Raw genomic sequence first — 21,514 nt, 5'->3', positions numbered from 1 at the left:
ATGTGATTGGCTTTTGAGCATCTTCTGCTTCTCTGTGTGTGTGAGTGTGTGTGTGTTACTGACCTTGTCAGGGTGGTAGGAAGCGCTGTCGTTGCCCTGCTCTGTGTGCTCCTCCTCCTCCTCATCCTCCTCCTCCTCCTCCTCAGGGCCTGTTTCCCCTGCTGAGGAGAAACAGAGGATAGAGGTCAGGGGTCAGAACTCAGACTCTGCACTACAACTCAATTGGAGAGAACAAGAAAGACAGCTCACTCAACATACCTGAAATAACCTGGTATATACAAATAATTTAAACTGGACAGTTTTATCTCCATCTCTACATTCAAAGACTCAATCATGGACACTCTTACTGACACTTGTGGCTGCTTCGTGTGACGTACTGCTGTCTCTACCTTTGTGCTGTTGTCTGTGCCTAACAATGTTTGTACCATGTTGTGCTGCTGCCATGTTGTGTTGCTACCGTGTTGTTGCTGCTATGCTGTGTTGTCTTAGGTCTCTCTTTATGTAGTGTTGTGGTGTCTCTTGTCGTAATGTGTGTTTTGTCCTACATTTTTATTTTTAATCCCAGCCCCCATCCACGCAAGAGGCCTCTTGGTAGGCCGTCATTGTAAATAAGAATTTGTTCTTAATTGACTTGCCTTGTTAAATAAAGGTTCAATTTAATAAATAAAGGTTCAATTTAATAAATAAAGACACAGAAGTTGTGTTAGTACCCTTTCGGGTAAAATAATAAAATATATTAAAGTGGGTATTGTGGTTAATTTCTAGCAGTTCTCCTCAGCCCACACTGACCCAGTCAGTATGAGAAGGTGAGTTTAACTCACTTGCACCCAGAGAGACACACTGTCAGTCTGGTGCATCAGTATTAGCATGGCGGGATCATCATTGGAGACAATAAGGACTTGGGGACATTACATGGTGCAAGAGGCCTGAGATGGGCCCACTAGCCATATATGCAGATGAGAAATGCTCTCAGCTATAAGGCCACGGTTTATATGCAGACGTGAATGGCACTCAGCTAACTGCCCTCCATTCATATAGTGCCACTGGTATCACTCTACAGTTGTTAACTGCACTAAGCTATAGGGCCATCGTACATTGTTCAGATGTAGTTCAAGTCTGCCTCTATGTCCACACTAGCATACCACTTACAATGCATGCGCAAAACATTGCTTCAGTGTGGATATTGGAACAGACTATGGTCCAATGTCCACTCGACACTAGCATTCCGTGCTAAGTAGTGTGCTAGTGTGGCTATTAAAGCCTGGTTGTGGGTGTCTTACCATCGGCCTCGGCCGCCTCCCGGGCCTCTCTCTCCAGCCTCTGGCGGAGGAGCTCTTGCTGCTGGGCCAGGTACTGCTTTATAAAGCTGTTCTGGCTCATCTCCTCCCCAATCTGAACACACAGGGGATATAGTCACAACATTAGAAAACCGGAAGGGAAAGACTAGGCTATATGTGCGTTTTAATGATACAGGACTCATCTTCACCCCAATCTAAAACGATAGACACACAATCAGGAGGGGGGTAAAATGATCACCTTTGTGCATTTAACAATACAGGTAGAAATATTTTCGAATTCATTTGAGGGTAAAAAAATACATATCTGGTCTGAAACACACAGATGACTGACATTTAAATCAGGTAACCTCCATAACATTGTCTCTACATCTAGTGTCGACTCTCCAACCAGTAGTGTATTGCTTTTACCTGGGAGTTGGGCTGGAGCCCAATGTGGGAAGTGGAGGTCCTCTTAACATTCTCCAACATCAGAGCCTGAAACAGCGACCAAAATACCGGTTAAAACACATAAGAAATGCAGGTTAATAAGAGCTATTTGTTCATTCTCCTCAGCACACACTGACCCAGTCAGTATGAGAAGGTGAGTTTAACTCACTTGCACCCAGAGAGACACACTGCCAGTCTGGTGCATCAGTATTAGCATGGCGGGATCATCATAGGAGAGAAAATAATAATAATAGCAATATAGACAGTCCGTAGCAAAACTAACCGAATGATTACAGGCACATAGATGAAATCATTCAACAAATGTAGCATCCTAGACAGGACAACAAGCCCTTGTTCCCATTCAACTCCAGCTGCAAGTGATGCCCAAAACGTCGTCATAGTGGTCGGGAGCAGGGTCTCTGAAACACTCTCTCTGTCCTGCCCTCTGTATGGAGATTCTCTTCTAATGAACAGACCCGTTTTTATTCCATATAGGCTAAATACGGAACGTAGAAGCGAAATGTAAGTCGCTCTGGATAAGAGCGTCTGCTAAATGACCAATTATTATTATTATTATAAATGAATCGTTCGTTGGTCAGTTGCATAGAAGGAGGGGCATCATTGGGTAATGATCCAAATCGACTCCGGTCATTGAGGTTAGAGTGCCAGCCAGTTTCGATTGCCCTTCCACTGACATTTTGCAAACCTTCAGCTTGCATTCGATTGGAAATGCGGAAGAATAGCCCATTTTCACACACAGGATATAGACCATTATACACGCAAAGTAAACTGCATGGCTGATTAAAAAACGGGTAGTTATAATTTATGCAATTATTTGTGATTGCTGAGCATTGTGTGCAATTAAGTTATCACACTTATGAGGCAATTATAATGCAATTGGGAAATCAATTTTCTAATGGTGGTGTGCAAATTAATATTCAGCACTAGCTTGCTTGAAACCTAATGTTTTTCATTGGCGGTATTGTTAAGGAAAATGTAACTAGGTAATAATATAGCTAGCTAATTGAAGAGAAAAATAAAAGCAACTTCACGTTAATTATCTCCTAAATATGTTTGCCTTACTAAGCTAACTACGTAGCTAGCGAGCTACTGTTACTGTAAACGGCGCATATGGGCAGGCGCGTACACAATCACCCTGCCCCCTTTTCCTCTCACTCACACAGAGCGCGGGCCCGACGAGAGAGGGACTGCTGCTGGTTAGTTCGCTAGCATAAACACACTCCGGTTGGGCCTTCAGTTCGGTCCGTGCAACACATATCAACTTTGAAGAGTGTTGCACCACACAATATATAGTTCTACAATTGGTTCGACGTATTTTAACATACCGATGGATCATTTGCCAGACCTGAAATCCTCCGCACGCGTATGAGTGCCTAATATTATGCATTCCCGCTCCCGAACCACCGACACACGGCCTATAAATCCACTCTCGCCTCCTGCTGAACTTGACCAGCTTGTCCGTAGAAGCAATAACCGGCGCCAAACTTACCCCTTTTAGTCGCTTAACGAGCGCATTTTTCGCCCCGCTTTTAGGGAGGTGTCGATGCTCCAAAGCGGCTTTCAAATCCGCCACACGTAGGGATTGTAGCGGTTTACCATCCAGCGTAACATCTTCATCCGCCATTTTGCTTTCCTTTCGCTGAAGCTCCAACAGGCGTCGCTACGTCACAGTTTGGCAATCTCCGGAGGGGGTGGAGACTTTCCTACTGTAGTTACAAGCCGATACCGTGCTAACCTACAACTCTCATGATTTAACTTTACTTAACCATGTGAGTGTCTGACGCCCTTTCCAGACAGTGCACAGTATCATGTCAGAAAAAAGGACTACAAAACATGGACCAATTAAAAAAGTAAGATGCTTCACTAACAAAGTGAAAAACCATTTTAAAATACATTAGATACTTTTAGCAGAAATAATCCACATCAAGACAGAACAATGTAATTGTAAAAAATGTATTTGTGCATTTTAAAACGGAACAGAGTCATAATGACCGTCATCATTGTAGTGTTCAACTTACATGAAGTGTAGACTGGATAGATCCATATGCCTTATTTAGCCATGGAGTCAATCCCAACAAATTCACTTTAGTGTAAAACATGATTACAAAACGAAAAGCTTTCAAAAATACATTCTGGTACAAAAAAAGACAAAATACAATTCTAGCTTAATCAAACTAACTGCTCTTCTCCGTTTGTTCTTTTGAAACATTATTGTAGTAAAATTGAATTCACGGTGTGAGGTGAAAACGTCCCTGGTTAAATGTGTGCATATACAACAAATAAAGCAACTTAAAGCCATGCAGATCACAAAGCCACTTGAACAAAATAGATCAATAAATACAATGTTATTAATTATGACGATGCTTTTCTATTATTAGGCCTTCCGGCTTTGACTGAAGGCAGGCATTCTGTAGAAACACTGCTTCCTTCCACTAGGTGGAGCTCAAAGGCAAAACACCAGAGCTTGGCGAAGCTACTTAGTACTTTTTTTGGCACTGATGCATTTTTGTTAATTTGACCCTCCTATCAACAACATACCACTGATGCATAGAGTCAGACAGCAATAATAGGGAGGGTGGCAGCATTGACTTTGCAGGGTGCGATTAGTGTCTTTCAACAATAGGAAAACCTAGAAGCCTGCGCCCCAATCAACCCCTAGCCCCCTATGCACTTATTAGGATCTGAGAGGATTGGGTAAGAGTAGCCCAAGAAGCAATATGGTGATACTTCCACCTAGCCGATCAGAGGCTACAGGGAACTAGACAGGTAGGAGCGAAACAGGAGGCAATGTTTGGGCACCGAAGATTAATTTAAACATTGACTGAAGCAGGGAGATGGTGACAAAGATGAACTTTATGGAGATACACATGCACTACAGAAATACCCCATTTGGCAAGTCTGCAACCCACACGTCTGCTATGGACGCCTCACAAGCTCTGACTGACAATAGAGTTGAATAGAAAAACACAGACAGGCACAGGCAACAGTAAACCAGCATGTCTGTCTGGGAGCTACCTGCATAGAGAAAACAAAAGACAACCCTTTCTTTCTCGTCCTTTTGACAACATCCAAGGGACTGTGGTGTGTGACTAAAGGTGTAATGTGTGAGAAATCGAGAGGAAAGAAAGTGAGAAATGAAAAGCGAGACAGGTGTAGACAGGTAAAAGTTGGCATACAGGTTTTTCCCTCTCAATGGCCCAACCGTGGGAAAGAACATCCCTGACTGAGCCCGCTCTTGCGCCATTTCAACAACAGGTTACTTTAAACCAATCTGAATCGCTTTCCAATCCCTCTCTTCCAGACTACAAGGTAGGAAACTGAAGGGGTAAAAGAGTAGCCTGGTCCCAGGTTGGTTTGTGCCATCTTGCAAGCTCCTATGGTCAACATCCTATGGATAATAAAAGTGTTGTTTTACACAATCTCCAATGCAACACCAGGCAGAAACACACAGTAATGCTGCCACAGCATTTATATACAGACCCACCACCTGCACCTTCATCAAGTTCTCCCTGTTCTCCTCCATCTCAACAAACAGGATGTGAGGCTCACTTGCTATTTTTGGAGAGGGGGATGGAGAGTTACTTACAATAAATAAGGATGCAAAGATAAGAAAACAAATGGTTATGTCAAAGGAGGAGAAACATATGGCAACTGACCAGAACTAGGCTGTCTCCCATAATACGGTAGCCCACAAGGGACACTCAATGTCACAAACCTGGTTCAAACATGAGCAAAACCAAACATCCATCAATCAAATAAGTTATCAGGACACACAACGAGACAACTGTGCTTGGATGTTGATACTAACAGCACAGAAGTCAGTAAGTATAAAAACAAACAAAGCCCAACCAACACACACACAAAATCTAACTCGATAACAAATGTGAGGCACATATCTCAGTTCTTCTTTCCGCACTGAAAATCACATCACTTACTTCCAATGTCAAACCGTTCAATTAAAAAGATAACACATTGAAACAACTATTAAGGCAGCGTTTCCCAAACTTGGTCCTTGGGACCCCAAGGCGTACACGTTTTGGTTTTTGCCCAACACTACACAGCTAATTCAAATGATCAAAGCTTGATGATTAGTTGATTATTTGAATCAGCTGTGTAGTGCTAGGGCAAAAACCAAAGCGTGTACGCCTTGGGGTCCCAAGGACCAAGTTTGGGAAACCCTGAACTAAGGCATTTCAAGAAAAGAAGTTGAAGAAACATCGTCAAGATATCTCTGTGAGGCGCTGTAGCAGGCTGGAGAATCCTGCGGCATGCTGGGACAGCTCGGCCACGCGGTCCACCATTTCCTGGGTGGCAGAGACAGATGGATAGTTTTGTGCTGCCCCCTTTGTCGCCACAACGACAGCCTTCAGGGCCTGACACAGACGCCCACCTGAGGTTGTAACCTACGGAGAGAGAAAGACAAAAATAGATATCTTACCTAAATGTCCTTAATCCCTTTCACCTTGACCTAAATCTCAAATGAATTCTGCTGCAAGCTGTTCTTTATGTTTGACTATCGTATCGAACCCTACATTTGGAATGAAATACAGGGTTGTGTTCATTAGGCATAGAATGGAAGAAAACAGACTGCAACAGGTAGGGACTAGACTACCTAAACTTGCCCTATGAGAAACATACATTTTATTTTTCTGTTTTGCTACAGTGTGCCCTTTTGAACACAAGTCACGACCGTGTCATTTTGGCATGAAATGTGTGCTGACCTTTGCCCTGAGGTCAGGAGAGGTCAGGAGGCGGGAGAGCGTGTCCCCGATGAACACCAGCTTGTGCGCCGTCACGATCAAACTCTTCCCCCGGGAAACAAAGACGCGGGGCGGCTGGTTCCCCTGCACACTGTTGAAGAGCACGTCGATGGAGTCGGCCAGACAGGAGAGGTGGGACAGGCTCTGAGACGAATAGAAGGACAGCAGCTCAGAGTCCTCCAGAGAGAGAGAGATGGGCAGAGGAGGGGAGGGGCTCAACTGGAGAGAGAGAGACAGAGAGAGTTAGAAATGGGGAGAGCGAGAGACATAGTGGGGAGAGAGAGAGAGAGAGATGCAGTGAGATAGGGCCACCATTGTAATGGCGGGGATGAACATTGTCACTTATGGAACTGCCATGTATTGTGCCATGGGCCCCCATTGTCTATTATGTCAAATACTTAGAATCACAGATGACCTCTTGTTGTGTGGCTATGACACAAGTTGACGCAACCTAAGCCTACAAAAATGCAGACTCTGGGAGAAAAATTTAGAGAAAGATAGAGGGAAAAGATAGAGAGAAGCAAAAGAGACATTGAGATGAAGATAGAGATACTGTTATGGTAAACAAGTTGAGTTGATCCAGGCAGGTTGAAACTGGATAAAGTACAGAGAGCAGATTTACTGTCAATGTAACCTACAGTAAGGTAGATCAATGTTGACTCACTGGACTGAAGGACAGAGAAAGCTCATCAGTAAATACACAGAGGGAATCAATCATTAAGCTGAGGCCATAGTTTGTGTATGTGGTGTGAAGATGTGAGAGTGTGTGTATGTGGTGTGAAAATGTGAGAGGATGAGAGTGTGTGTATGTGCGTGGTGATTGGTGTAAAAACAAAGTGTGTGAGAATGACAAGCATGTGTGTGACAATTGGGAGCGTAAGATGTGAGAATGAGTGTGTGTGTGTTATTTACCCTAGGCTCTGTGGTGTGGACAGTCTGGTTTGACCCATTCTCTGTCTGGGCATCTGAGGGAGGCTCTGGCTTTCCCTGCGGAGGAAAGGTGAACATACACTACATCACCAAAAGTATGTGGACACCTGCTCGTCGAACATCTCATTACAAAATCATGAGCATTAATATGGAGTTGGTCCCCCCTTTGCTGCTATAACAGCCTCCACTCTTATGGGAAGGCTTTCCACTAGATGTTGGAACATTGCTGCGGGGACTGCTTCCATTCAGCCACCAGAGCATTAGTAAGGTCAGGCACTGATGTTGGGCGATTAGGCCTGGCTCCCAGTCGCAGTTCCACTCCAGAGAAATGTGTTTGATGGGGTTGAGGTAAGGGCTCTGTGCAGGCCAGTCAAGTTCTTCCACACTGATCTCGACAAACCATTTCTGTATTGATCTCGATTTGTGCACGGGGGCATTGTCATGCTGAAACAGGAAAGGGCCTTCCCCAAACTGTTGATACAAAGTTGGAAGCACAGAATCGTCTAGAATGTCATTGTATGCTGTAGTGTTAAGATTTCCCTTCACTGGAACTAAGGGGCCTAGCCCGAACCATGAAAACAGCCCCAGACCATTATTTCTCCTCCACCAAACTTTACAGTTGGCACTATGCATTGGGGCAGGTAGCGTTCTCCTGGCATCCGCCAAACCCAGATTTGTCCGTTGGACTGCCAGATTGTGAAGCGTGATTCATCACTCCAGAGAACGTGTTTCCACTGCTCCAGAGTCCAATGGCGGCGAGCTTTCCACCACTCCAGCTGACGCTTGGCATTGCGCATGATGATCTTAGGCTTGTGTGCGGCTGCTCGGCCATGGAAACCCATTTCATGAAGCTCCCGACGAACAGTTATTGTGCTGACGTTGCTTCCAGAGGCAGTTTGGAACTCGATAGTGAGTGTTGCTATGTGCTTCAGCACTCGGCGGTCCCGTTTTGTGAGTTTGTGTGGCCTTCCACTTCGCGACTGAGCCGCTGTTGCTCCTAGACAATTCCACTTCACAATAACAGCACTTACAGTTGACCGGGGCAGCTCTAGCAGGGCATACATTTGACAAACTGACTTGTTGGAAAGGTGGCATCCTATGACGGTGCCACGTTGAAAGTCACTAAGCTCTTTAGTAAGGCCATTCTACTGTCAATGTATGTCTATGGAGATCGCATGGCTGTGTGCTCGATTTTATACATCTGTCAGCAACGGGTGTGGCTGAAATGGCAGAATCCACTAATTTGAAGGGGTGTCCACATACTTTTGTATATATAATGTAGATACAACACTTTAGACACAGCTATGGCAACTATTACAGTTTCTGCTGGCCCATAGAATGCTTTCAGTGTGAGGATCTATCTAACCTTGAGTTGTAAAATCCTGAAATCCCCCTAAAACACAATGTAAAATATGTGCCAGCAAGGGAGAGGTGAGAGAGAAACAAAAGCCATCGTAACAAGCAGACTGAAGACTGACCTGCAGTTTCACGTATCCCACACTGTCTCCCACAGGAAGTGGTGCCGGGGCGGGAGTCAGACCTATCCCTGCGTACTCGTTCCCCATCTCCTCCTCTCCATCGCTATGCCCTACCGTAATGGACATGGTAATGGAGGGTTGTGCGGGGGACAGGGGGAATGCTGGCTGCGGGGTCGGGGGTAAAGGTCTCTCCTGGATCCAGCTACTCTTGCGTGGTCCCATACCACTCCCTATGGGTTTGACCTCAGCTACGGGAAGGGCTGGTAGGGGTCTCCGGGAGAGGGAATCCTGGGAAGGGAGGCGGGGCCGCCCCTGGGTCTGTAACAGGATGGTGGAGTCCTCCAGCGCCCGTTGGACCATAGAGAGCAGGGTGTCTGACGGTGGGGCGTGGCCACCGGCGGACAAAGCAGGAAGTAAGTCTGAGAGGCGGGCCCAAGCCTGTTGGAGAGGGGGAGGGACCTCGCTGGGTTGACTCAACTTCCAGATGGACAGGATCTCAGCCAATGAGGTGGCCAGGTCCCTTGAGGAGGCAGGTGTACCCGAGGCAGAGCTCAGCACCGATTGGACGAGGCTGGAAAGCGAGGTTCTCCATTGGACGTCACCAGACCCATTACTGGATACAGACAACCTATGTGTGGAAGATGACGTCGACATCGCCGAAGAGGGCAGGACGTCCAGGGTGAGAGCAGGCATGTTGTAGATGCCACAGTCCGACTCGGAGGTGGAGCCCGGGTCGCTGCCCTCACCCAGCCCCAGCGGAGCTCTCTTCCCTGGGCCGGGGAAAGAGTAGACCTGGCCATGCTCAGTCTCCTCCAGAGGGATGATGGTGGTCATGTCCCCCGGGGCCAGGTGTAGGCCAGGAAGTGTGGGAATGCTGTAAACGTCCTCCTCTGATGACGTGTTGAGTATTATGGTGGGAACATTGTACACCTGAAAGAGAGTAATGGAGATAAAGACAAAGGGAGGGAGGGAGGGAGAGAGAGAGAAATGGAGAAAGAAAATAAATATTTACTTTCCTCTTGGATATTGCTTTCTGTTTTGCCCCCTGGCCCAGACACCAATTGCTCAGTTAGACAAAATAATGTCTAAAGCACCACTGTAAAGTGCACCAAGATCATTGCACAGGACAATGTGGGTCAATTGCGCATAGCAAGTCTATTATTACCGTTATTGTTCTTCAAGTCATTCTAAGCTCCTATTCAGTAGTACTATTTGTTTTGCATGTACTTTCTAGAGGAACAGAGGGGGAGGAGAAACTAGGAGGAGACTGTATAGCCTGGCCATTACATTCCCACTGCGGTATAGACAGCTGGGTGTGACTGGGAGAAAATAGCAACAGCAGTATTCAGAGCAGACAGACTGGGTGCAGCCGACAGAGAAACAGGTGTGGCAGAGAGAGAAAGACCGACAGAGAGAGGGAGGGGGGGGGGGGAGGGGGAAGGAACAGGTGAAGGAAAGTTGAGCCTAGAGAGAAAGAGGGGGAGTGAGAGAAAGAGTGGGTGAGTGAGGGAGGGAAGAACAGGTGAGGGAAGGTTGCGAGCTGAGGGGGGAAAGGGAGGAGAGGGAGAGAGAGAAACATGGAGTTAGAGAGAGGAGGGAGAAAAAAGAGAGGGAGTGAGAGGAGGAGAGAGATGGTGTCTGCACTGTAGAGGAAGAATCCTGACTGACCTCTGACTCTAGGTCAGTGTGTGGGGGGAGGGAGCGGGGGGTGTTGTAGATGTTCTCATCGTCACACAACGCTGCTGGGGCTGGCCGCTGCCACCTACTGCTGGGAGGAGTATCATACACCTAGTAGACCAGGCACAAGACAGCAGGTTATAAGCACAAGGTCACAATGTCAGCTATTTGGTTCACATTGGTTAACTAGGGTTGGAGTTTTTCCTGACTACATGACTTGACGGGGGAAAACTCTGGGACCTAATCATGACAAGAGATTGTCTTTCTCGCTCACCTGTTCATTGAGGTTCTCGTCATCAGGATCTGCATACGCTCTGTCCTCTCCTTTCTTATTCTGCCCATTCTTCTTCTTTTCATCCGACGTCATCCTTCCATCTTTGCTCTTCTGCTGCAAGGGTACAGGAGTGGACTGGGGAGTGGAGAGGGCAGGCTTAGAGGTGGATACAGGGGCTCCAGACTGGGGCAACTCTTTTCTGGTGACCCCCCTCACTGGAGGGGCTGGAGGAGGGGGCTTACGGGCAAAGTTTGGTGACCTGGGCACTCTGCCTTGTCCCTGTCCTGGTCTGGCCAGCAATGGAGACCCCCTGAGGGGGGTAGCCGGAGCTAGCTTCCCCCTGGCGATGGGAGGGGTGGAGGGTACACCCCCCTGACCTCTGGGGGTCCCTGGGGTTTTGGGGGTCACGCCTTTCAGCTGAGGTTTGGGGGATCCCAGTGCAGGGACGGGTGGAGTCCTGAGAATCCCTGCTCCCACAGCGGTGGGGGTCTGGTACATCATTCCAGGGGTGTCCTGTGCCAGTTTGGATTGAGGGGTGAGGGGCTTGAGGGGGGCCCCCCCACCCCCATTAACCTGTGAAGGGGTGAGGCTCTGAGCCTCCAGGATCCTGGTACTGATGGGGGTGACCTGGGTCACCACGGCCACCCCTGCTGCCCCTCCTGTGGGGGTCTGGTAGACCTCCTCGCTGGGCAGTACAGTACCTTTGGGGACAAGGTAACAGCCATCAGAGTGGCCTACGGCCGCTACGGTCTCCCTGGGGACCAGGTAGGTGTTGTCCTCTGGCCTCTCTGGAGCTAGACCCACCGCCCGGGGCATCCCACTGGGGGCCAGGTAGACATTCTCTGGGCCAGGGGCTCCAGCCAGACCCCCTGGTGCTCTGTGGTAGTGGGGCCCAAGAGGCGTGGGGGTGGAGGGGGTCTGGTAAAGTGTCCCGGCTGAGTCTGTATCTCTGCCTCGGAGGGAGGGCGAGCGCGGGCGCCCTGTCACCCCCACGTCCCAATCGGGTAGGGGGCGTGTGCCAGAGCTGGAGCGGGAACGGGGGCGACCCCCTACCTCGGCCTGCCGGAGCACCCCTGGTCTAGAGGCGACAGGCACCGCCCCTGGGCTCTGGTACAGGGCCTCCCCCAGGTACACAGAGTCTTCGCTGGGGGGTCGGGGGTCCGACCCCAGGGCAGTGTGGAGGAGGCGGAGGCGGTTGGCGGGTGCAATGCCCTGGCGCCCGTGGAGGGAGCAGAGCCACCAGCCAGGACCCCCTCCCTGTTCCTGTTCTAGAACCATCAGGATGTCCCCCTTCCGGAAGGCCAGCTCCTCAGGGCTCTCTGCTGCATTGTCAAACAGGGCCTTCGCCAGCACCGTCTGAGGGGGAGGGTGGGGGGGGACATGGACAGGAAAAATATATAACACAGAAATAATTTACGACACAGTAATTACTCAGAAATAAGAGATTCACAAACACCCATTACTATCACAGCGTTAATCCAGAGTTTTTCCTAGTTAAAACTTTGGGCACTAGTCATCGGGGGCATTGATGACACGAATGCACACACAGAGACAGTCTAACATCACACTGGGAAGCATACATCTACATACTGACCGGACTGCACACAGATAAATGCATTGACTTGACGCCAAAAAAGAGATTGAGAATAGCTGATTGTATAACAGTGTAAGTGAATAGAAGAGCTAAAGATGAGGAAGGAGGAGAAAAACAAAGACAGTGTGGTGCTGAGAGAGAGAGAGTGCTGTTAATATTTATTGTTTATTTCACTTTTGTTTACTATCTACTTCACTTGCTTTGGCAATGTTAACATACCAATAAAGCCCTTAAATTGAATTGAATTGAGAGAGAGAGAGAACATTCAGAGCATTCAAAGTCCCATCATACTGATATAAGTGCTGAATCACTGTATACTTAGTTACTGCACACAGTAATTATAGGGTGAGTAGAAAGACAGTCAGAGGAGGGAGGAATGATTTAAAAGACAAGAGGAGTAAATGGTAATGAGAAACGAGAGGGATGGAGGGAGCGAGAGAGGGAGGGAAGGGGGAAGGGGGGCAACATCTGTCCCTAGTTTGGGGTTTAATTGCCGTCCCTTGGCCCTCCTCTCTTCTTCTCCTTTTCAAAACCCTAACCCCCTGGGGATTGGCTATAGAGACAACAAGCTGAGCCCTGGGCTGCGTTCAGTAGGAAAGAAATATCTTCCAAAAAAAATTAAGTGTCCGATCTTGTCCTATTAGAACACAATGTTTTGTTTTCAGTTGCAAAATGTTTTGCTACGGTTTGCACTACTGAACACCACCCAGAGCTAGGAGCTCTACTCGGAAACGTCACTGCTGGAAACAGCAGCGCAAGTGGATGGAAGCCAGGGCAATGTTAAATTACTTAAAAACCACATCCTTCATTCCCTGCCTTCCCTGAATGATGTAATCACTGATTTGAGAGTATTGGATAGGGACAACAAAAAGGTTCACTTCAGCCAATGGCCTTTCACCGATCCAGTTATGTCATATCAGTGATTCTCCCAAAGAAGGATGATGCATTTTTGAAGTATTCAAACACGGCCCTGGTTTGAAAAATAACTACAGTGGGGAAAAGTAGTCAGCCACCAATTGTGCAAGTTCTCCCACTTAAAAAGATGAGAGAGGCCTGTAATTTTCATCATAGGTACACGTCAACTATGACAGACAAAATGAGAAAAAAAAATCCAGAAAATCACATTGTAGGATTTTTTATGAATTTATTTGCAAATTATGGTGGAAAATAAGTATTTGGTCAATAACAAAAGTTTCTCAATACTTTGTTATATACCCTTTGTTGGCAATGACACAGGTCAAACGTTTTCTGTAAGTCTTCACAAGGTTTTCACACACTGTTGCTGGTATTTTGGCCCATTCCTCTAGAGTAGTGATTTTTTGGGGCTGTCGCTGGGCAACACGGACTTTCAACTCCCTCCAAAGATTTTCTATGGGGTTGAGATCTGGAGACTGGCTAGGCCACTCCAGGACCTTGAAATACTTCTTACGAACCCACTCCTTCGTTGCCCGGGCGGTGTGTTTGGGATCATTGTCATGCTGAAAGACCCAGCCACGTTTCATCTTCAATGCCCTTGCTGATGGAAGGAGGTTTTCACTCAAAATCTCACGATACATGGCCCCATTCATTCTTTCCTTTACACGGATCAGTCGTCCTGGTCCCTTTGCAGAAAAACAGCCCCAAAGCATGATGTTTCCACCCCCATGCTTCACAGTAGGTATTGTGTTCTTTGGATGCAACTCAGCATTCTTTGTCCTCCAAACACGACGAGTTGAGTTTTTACCAAAAAGTTCTATTTTGGTTTCATCTGACCATATGACATTCTCCCAATCCTCTTCTGGATCATCCAAATGCACTCTAGCAAACTTCAGACGGGCCTGGACATGTACTGGCTTAAGCAGGGGGACACGTCTGGCACTGCAGGATTTGAGTCCCTGGCGGCGTAGTGTGTTACTGATGGTAGGCTTTGTTACTTTGGTCCCAGCTCTCTGCAGGTCATTCACTAGGTCCCCCCGTGTGGTTCTGGGATTTTTGCTCACCGTTCTTGTGATCATTTTGACCCCACAGGGTGAGATCTTGCGTGGAGCCCCAGATCGAGGGAGATTATCAGTGGTCTTGTATGTCTTCCATTTCCTAATAATTGCTCCCACAGTTGATTTCTTCAAACCAAGCTGCTTACCTATTGCAGATTCAGTCTTCCCAGCCTGGTGCAGGTCTACAATTTTGTTTCTTGTGTCCTTTGACAGCTCTTTGGTCTTGGCCATAGTGGAGTTTGGAGTGTGACTGTTTGAGGTTGTGGACAGGTGTCTTTTATACTGATAAGTTCAAACAGGTGCCATTAATACAGGTAACGAGTGGAGGACAGAGGAGCCTCTTAAAGAAGAAGTTACAGGTCTGTGAGAGCCAGAAATCTTGCTTGTTTGTAGGTGACCAAATACTTATTTTCCACCATAATTTGCAAATAAATTCATTAAAAATCCTACAATGTGATTTTCTGGATTTTATTTTCTCATTTTGTCTGTCATAGTTGACGTGTACCTATGATGAAAATTACAGGCCTCTCTCATCTTTTTAAGTGGGAGAACTTGCACAATTGGTGGCTGACTAAATACATTTTTTCCCCCCACTGTATAGTGCCATGTCACCAGTTGGGCTCCTTTCATCAGTGCCCGCTTTACCCACCATCTCTCATACAAAAAGTGTGCGCACGCACACTCACACCCACCCACGTCACACAGACATGCACATACACACACACTCACAGGCAAACACACACACGATTGGTACTCACAGAGAGGGACATGTTTGCTCTTCCTCAGACAGTGCTCCTGTCAGAATGTTGGGTCAGGCTCACAAACAGACAGGGTCCTCCATCTATAACCAAGAGGTGAACTGTGGATTGCTGCGGAGTCCAAACACACGATCTGAGTTGTGTTCAAGGGCAACACCACCAGCCTCATTCAAGGCTGCGAGATGTCCTGCCTTCTTCGCTCACCAAAGCCCATAGGGTTGTTCTGTGTTGAGGGCATGATTGAACTGCTTCTTCTTGGCTCAGTGTTGTTGACTGTTCTTGAGATGAAACTTAGAAAAGCCAGTTCGGCCAGATTGTGATGTCATCATCATATTACACTGAAGGAGAATCCTAGTCAGGGAAATGATGATAAAATCGTTAGTGTTGTTCTGTCACTTTGTAAACAACATACAAGTCTAGATTCTTAGATTATGTCAATGTCTATCACTTATCTATAGCCAATTCATAACTTCAGTATTTTTACCATGTCCCATGTTGTGGTCACACACCCATGATTTATAAGACTCACACTACTCCTTCGACAACATCAGCAACTACAAATTCCAAGGGAACATCATGAGGTTGGAGTATGATCTTTCAGATAAAAAGGCCCAACTGACTGGAATAATTTACCTATAGAAATCAGGCCATTAAAATCACAGTGTATTTAAGAAAGCCCTTTTGTCAAATGTAAAGAACGAACTGCGTTTTTGACTAATAGAAACATCACCATGTGAAGATATTTGTAAATATGTATGTACTGTATATATTATAGGTATTTCGTTTTAGTAGTAGTTGTAGCAGTAGTTTTTATTAGTTGTAGGCCTATTAGTAATTGTACAACAACGGTCTATGCTGTTAATGTACTTTAAAAAAAAATATATATATATATATATAATTATTTAATTATTATTAGCCAGTAGTTGGCATATTATTCTTGTCACTAAGTGTTGTTGTATTTTCCTTTGGACACTCTTGAAAACAAGCATCTGAAAACGTTACCCCAATGACAGATTTACAGTTAAAATGTAAGCATTCAAACTATGTAGCAAGCGTTATTAGAATAATGCAAATCAAATAATGACAGCAATTATTATTCTGTAAAAACTTAATTTACAGCATAAAACTCCGAGGTTGTGTATCAAGTTACCAGGCAGTGGGATCAGTTAGTCAGGACGAAATGTTTGACCATGGCATGGATTGACTCAGATGACATAAATATTTGCTAACAAACGTTAGCTAGCCCCCTAAAGTTAGCAAGCAGCTCACCCTATCGCTGATCAAATAAAAGTGAATACATATTCAATATTTTGTTAGCTCACAATTTCGCCCACATTATCCACGTATCTAAATCGATGGAGCAGAGGCTAGCTAGCTTGGCTAGCTTATAGCCCAATGGGCAAAACAAAAGGGGGCATGAAATCAGTTCGCTAGCAAGCAAAACTTCAGTCTGCATTCAAATGACACTCTCTTATTGTTTTGTTAGCTAGCGTACTTACCCTTGATGAAATATAAACATTTCATGTAATACTCGAGAAAAGAAAGACAGCTATCGAGCGTTCCCTTATTTCAGTAGAGGGAATTCGTGGCAAACGAGGTTTTTTTCTTATGTCTCCCTCCGGAGAAGGACTACGTAATTGGATACGACTGTCTTGCGGTAAACGCGCAAGTTTTTGAGGATGGATAAACCTAATATTACAGCTCCGCCTTCAGCATTTCATTCGGGAGACTGGGTAAGGTGCTTTCACACACACAGAGAGTTGAGTCTGGGCCATTTTCACCTGGCAAGGAGAGATGCTGTAACCAACTAAGTACGTTTAATGTTAGTAGATGGCAAAGCAAGAAGTTGTTATATGCTATTTGCTTTGCTGCGCCATGCTGCGGGTTTTTGGATTCTGTGTGAATGGAGCATAGGCTACCGTATAGACGGCAGTACAGGCGCAATATCAATGGAGGCATTTGTAAATAAAGCAGTACACCCAGGATATGACTTTTATTTTGGAAAGGTACCGGAAACGTCGTCTTTAAACTCGTGTTTTTGTTCCTGTCTTCTGTCACTGGACGTAAAGGACTTTGCACTTACATTTTGTAAACCAACATTACGCCAAACCTTGATTATTGGTGTTGCATGTAGCGTTAATGATCAGAAGGGCAAAGGTAAGGGAATATCACTGTATTTTGTATTCAACATAACACTGTACTACTTGTATGCTTGCACAATTCAACTTTCACCTAATTTCTGCTCTTCATAAGCAAGCTCGTCTAGACACTGATAGCCATTGTAAGGAAGCATATAAAGACATCATGGATAAAGCAATGCAATAACTAAGGGACCTAGTAACTAAGGCATAATCTTTTGAAAGGTTCAGTTGTGGGTTGGCACCCTGCATTTGTGTGCCTACTGTATGTGTGTGCATTGATAAATATTCTCTCTTTCCAGGTAATGCTGAGGTGTTTTGTTAGCAGATGCTTTTTGACAAATCCTGTCGCAGGTCAAACAAGAAAGATGTCTGGGGGCAGTCTTGCTGGGTCTCAAAGCAGTCTTTCAGGGAAGGTTGCCATAGTGACTGCCTCCACCGATGGGTAAGGAATGGCTGTGCCAACCGTTTTGCTGGGGATGTATTTCATTTGTTTATAGTGAATTGCCCTCAGGCTCTGGTCCTATGGTGAGTTTTTCGTGACCGCTTGGCCTCACCTGGAAAAACTCTGGGCACTTAGTTAGCATATCGGGAGTCCTATAGGGCGGCGCATAATTGGCCCAGCGTAGTCCGGGTTAGGGGAGGGTTTGGCCGGGGTAGGCCGTCATTGTAAATAAGAATTTGTTCTTACCTGACTTGCCTAGTTAAATAAAAATAAAAATATATTTTTTTTAAAAAGTGTCTAGAGAACAGGGGCCAGAGTTTTTCCTGCTCAGGCCACACAGTCAGAGAAAACTCTGGGCCTTACATCATGCACAACATACATGCCTCCTTCTCCTACAGACTGTCTTCTTCTTCTTCTCTTCCAGAATTGGTCTGGCTGCAGCTCAGGCTCTGGGGCAGAGAGGGGCTCACGTTGTGGTGAGCAGCAGACGTCAGTCCAACGTGGACAAAGCCGTGGCACTATTGCAGAGTGAGAAGATACAAGTGACTGGGACGACTTGCAACGTTGGGAAAAGTGAAGACAGAGAAAGACTGGTTAACATGGTAAAGAAAAAGCCAATACATTTTGCTCCCATTCTAGCAGGTGCACCCAGAGTAGACATCAGTTGATCATTCTGTCTTGGCCTGTTAAAAGGGGATCAGAACGTGACAATTTCGTATTCAAATTCTATTCATTCAAATGATGTGACCACCATCACACTCATCTTCACCACAGTGACATTCCAGTACAGCACTGATACTGTAGTTTCCACTTCTTGACACAGAGTCAAAGGCACAGCCATCAGTCACATGCCCATACTGAATGTCATTGTTATTTTTTCCCATTCTGTTTAGACAGTGGAACATTGTGGTGGTATTGACATCCTGGTCTCAAACGCAGCAGTCAACCCTTTCTTTGGGAACATCATGGACTCCACAGAAGCAGTCTGGGATAAGGTTCGTTATGTGTCCAAGCATCTTACAAATGTTTTGAAAAGCAACTGGACCTATAATCTGTCCCATATACTGAAGCCTTGATGCAATGAAAATATGTAACAAAAGTGTTACATGGCTAACAGTACCAAATTTCCCTTCGATTTCAATTTAACAAGTTATTTCAAGTACCGGTATTCAGTAAGTTGTGTAATAATTGTGTGATAATAAGTATTCAGTGGTTGATTTAACATAGATGCTTAAAGTATTCATTGGTTGGTTTAACATAGATGCTTAAGTATTCATTGGTTGGTTTAACATAGATGCTTAAGTATTCATTGGTTGGTTTAACATAGATGCTTTGTTGTTTACATGCTCTTATGCTGTACTTTTCAACTCCACTCTTCACACAGATCCTGGATGTGAATGTTAAGGCAGCCTTTCTTATGACCCAACTGGTGGTGCCTCACATGGAGAAGAGGGGGTGAGAAAGAGAGAAAGAGAGAGAGGATATAAATAATGAATTAGGAAAGTGTTTTGTGAACTATACAAATTACAATGTATGTGTTTTCCAGGGGTGGGAGTGTTGTGTTCGTGTCCTCTGTCGCCGGCTACCAGCCTATGCAGGTAAGCTCCTCTGAATGGCTATCGTGTCGATCATCTCAGAATTAGTTTTTGTGTGTGCTATTGTTGTGTAGTGTTACATTAGATCAATTTGCATTGGTATGAATAATTATTTGTTCAACATGACCTTTGACCCCCCCACCACCACCAGGCCCTGGGTCCTTACAGTGTGAGTAAGACGGCCCTGTTAGGACTAACCAGAGCCCTGGCCCCCGAACTGGCCCAGAGCCACATCCGGGTCAACTGTGTGGCCCCCGGCGTCATCAAGACCCGCTTCAGCCAAGCAGTGAGGATCCCCTCCCTTTCTATTCTGTCATCTTTACCGGTTTACTCTTTTAATCTTTGCTTACCCTCCTCACCCCCACTCTTCTATTTCAATCACTCTTTTAACCGTTGTTTTCCTATCTTTTACGTCTATCATTCATACGGAGAGAAGGGAGTTTTTGATTATGCTGTGTTCTTATTCTCTCTCAGTTGTGGCAGGACGAAGACATTGTGGACGAGTTCAAGAAGCAGCTTAGCATTAAAAGGTTGCCTTCAACTTCATTCTTAGGGTACATCGTTTAGTTTAGGGTACATTCTTACCCTTGAGTGTTATTGTTTTTATGCAGTGTGTCCACAAATGTGTCTGACCCATTGTGACTGAATTGGTAGAATTTGCTTGTGTAACAGTGAGAGAAATGTTGCAGTGTTGTTGACGTCATATCTGTATTTGGCCATCTTTATGCATGTTCACCATGGTGGCCTGTTTGATTTGTTATTTGTGTACTATTCTCCCAGGGTTGGGGAGCCAGAGGAGATAGGTGGAGTGATCGCCTTCCTGTGCTCTAAGGACGCATCCTACATCACTGGAGAGACCATCACTGTGACTGGAGGGATGAGCTGCAGGTTGTGAGACTAGTCGGGCTGGAAAGAGTCAATAGAATCTGGCCACGCTGACTGACTGTGACACTCAAAGGAAACATAATGCTTGTACTATAAGAATGGACTGTAAGACAGGTAGATTTACTCTACATTGCAGAGGAATGGAATCCTCTAAGACTGTAGTGACCTGAGGACACTAAGGCAGGAAGTGGACAGTGTTGACACCACTGCTGAGATTATTACTGACTTTCTTGGTATCTTTTTAAGTGGGCTCAATACCTCGTGAGTTATTAACAAATTAACACCATGTTTTTTACTACACTTTAAAGACTGTCACAGCATTTCTGAGCTCACAAGCAGGGTCCAAACGTCTGTTTTAGCTCCGTCCCACCATCTCAAGCCATTTGAAAGTAGAACTGCATTGCCTTAATAAACAGGAGTTAATAACACTGTCATACATGTTTGAGTGTTGTACTTCATAAATATAGATATGGGAAGTAGTGAAACCCAGAGAAGCCAAAATAAGTTTTGAATACACATTTATTTTACGGTACACAATGAATTGTAGTTCTTTACCCTGTAAAAGACATTGGACGTGTGAAAAATAACAATATTATTTGGCATATGCATTCATTTTACTTTGATTCGTTATTCACTTTTTGAAGGTCCTGCATCTGTTATTACAGCTTTAAAACATTGAGGTTGGATGCCCATAATAAGATACAAAAAGTACACATTGAAATACCACTCATTTACAGTGGTAAAGTGCACATTATTTGACAAATACTTAAAATAATTGAAAAACAAAACGCTTTCCTCCAACAAATTTGTGCAAGTTGTTGCCTCGGTTATCACAACCAGGCATCAATATCTAATGATAGTGAGCTGAAAGAAAATGACAATAGAACTCTATCTATAATAATTATAACCAAATGAATTAGCAAAACTCTTTTCTCAACCAATTTGTGCAAGTTGTTGCCTCATAGTTATCAAAGCCATCAATGTGTGAAGATATTCCTATAAACCCCCCCAAAAAATAATTGTTGGACCATTGAACTTACAATTACAGCACAGGTAGTAAAGTATTGGTGACATAGGTCAATTATCCTGACTTCACAATAAAAGTCACTGAGAAAAAAAGAAAAGCTTATTCCAAAGTGACTCAGATACAAAGAATCCTAAAACTCTGAAAGTCAGTCACTATTAAATATTTCCTTCCCGTGGATGGTGAAATGATATTAACATGCCTGGCACAAACAGGCCATAGGAGTTGGCATGACAGA

At 45.3% G+C, this 21,514-nt stretch overlaps 3 protein-coding genes across 8 annotated transcripts in view; 1 reads left to right on the top strand and 2 right to left on the bottom strand.

The window, feature by feature from the left end:
- The window catches only part of LOC311112853 (uncharacterized protein), a gene marked incomplete at its 5' end in the record, with an annotated part of 30,426 nt that extends 27,038 nt beyond the window's left edge, over positions 1-3,388 (bottom strand). For 3 of the 5 annotated variants that reach the window (XM_084155984.1, XM_084155986.1, XM_084155987.1), the window contains 4 exons: positions 64-161; positions 1,281-1,392; positions 1,707-1,772; positions 3,235-3,388. In XM_084155984.1, coding sequence (XP_084012110.1) covers positions 64-161; positions 1,281-1,392; positions 1,707-1,772; positions 3,235-3,369 — 411 coding nt within the window. Of the gene's footprint in view, positions 1-63; positions 162-1,280; positions 1,393-1,706; positions 1,773-2,007; positions 2,152-3,234 lie in introns of those variants that run through there. The other 2 variants (XM_084155985.1, XM_084155988.1) reach the window with 2 other exon arrangements.
- A 294-nt stretch (positions 3,389-3,682) lies between these two features.
- Positions 3,683-15,441, bottom strand: LOC311112761 (breast cancer anti-estrogen resistance protein 1-like). Of its 2 annotated transcripts, XM_084155899.1 has the most exons (8): positions 15,190-15,441; positions 10,865-12,220; positions 10,582-10,701; positions 8,914-9,843; positions 7,418-7,492; positions 6,467-6,724; positions 5,923-6,148; positions 3,683-5,756 (listed from the first exon to the last, which is right to left on the bottom strand). In XM_084155899.1, the coding sequence occupies exons 1-7, from the start codon at positions 15,199-15,201 to the stop codon at positions 5,966-5,968; spliced, it is 2,934 nt and encodes a 977-aa protein (XP_084012025.1). In that variant the 5' UTR covers positions 15,202-15,441; the 3' UTR covers positions 3,683-5,756; positions 5,923-5,965. The 2 variants fall into 2 exon arrangements, with proteins under 2 accessions (XP_084012025.1, XP_084012024.1); XM_084155898.1 differs by having other exon boundaries at positions 3,683-6,148.
- Positions 15,442-16,795: 1,354 nt separating this feature from the next.
- LOC311112762 (dehydrogenase/reductase SDR family member 4-like) lies at positions 16,796-20,686 on the top strand. Its single transcript, XM_084155900.1, has 9 exons — positions 16,796-17,346; positions 17,630-17,772; positions 18,197-18,374; positions 18,666-18,767; positions 19,157-19,227; positions 19,319-19,370; positions 19,519-19,653; positions 19,842-19,897; positions 20,148-20,686. Exons 1-9 carry the CDS (start codon positions 17,329-17,331, stop codon positions 20,260-20,262), a joined length of 870 nt encoding a protein of 289 aa, XP_084012026.1. The 5' UTR covers positions 16,796-17,328; the 3' UTR covers positions 20,263-20,686.
- Positions 20,687-21,514: the final 828 nt, after the last annotated feature.

Source organism: Coregonus lavaretus, assembly GCF_964263955.1.
Source record: "Coregonus lavaretus genome assembly, chromosome: 39".
NCBI lineage: Eukaryota > Metazoa > Chordata > Actinopteri > Salmoniformes > Salmonidae > Coregonus > Coregonus lavaretus.
Note: the sequence above shows the minus strand (reverse complement) of the source record. Positions and strands in the feature narration are given on the sequence as shown.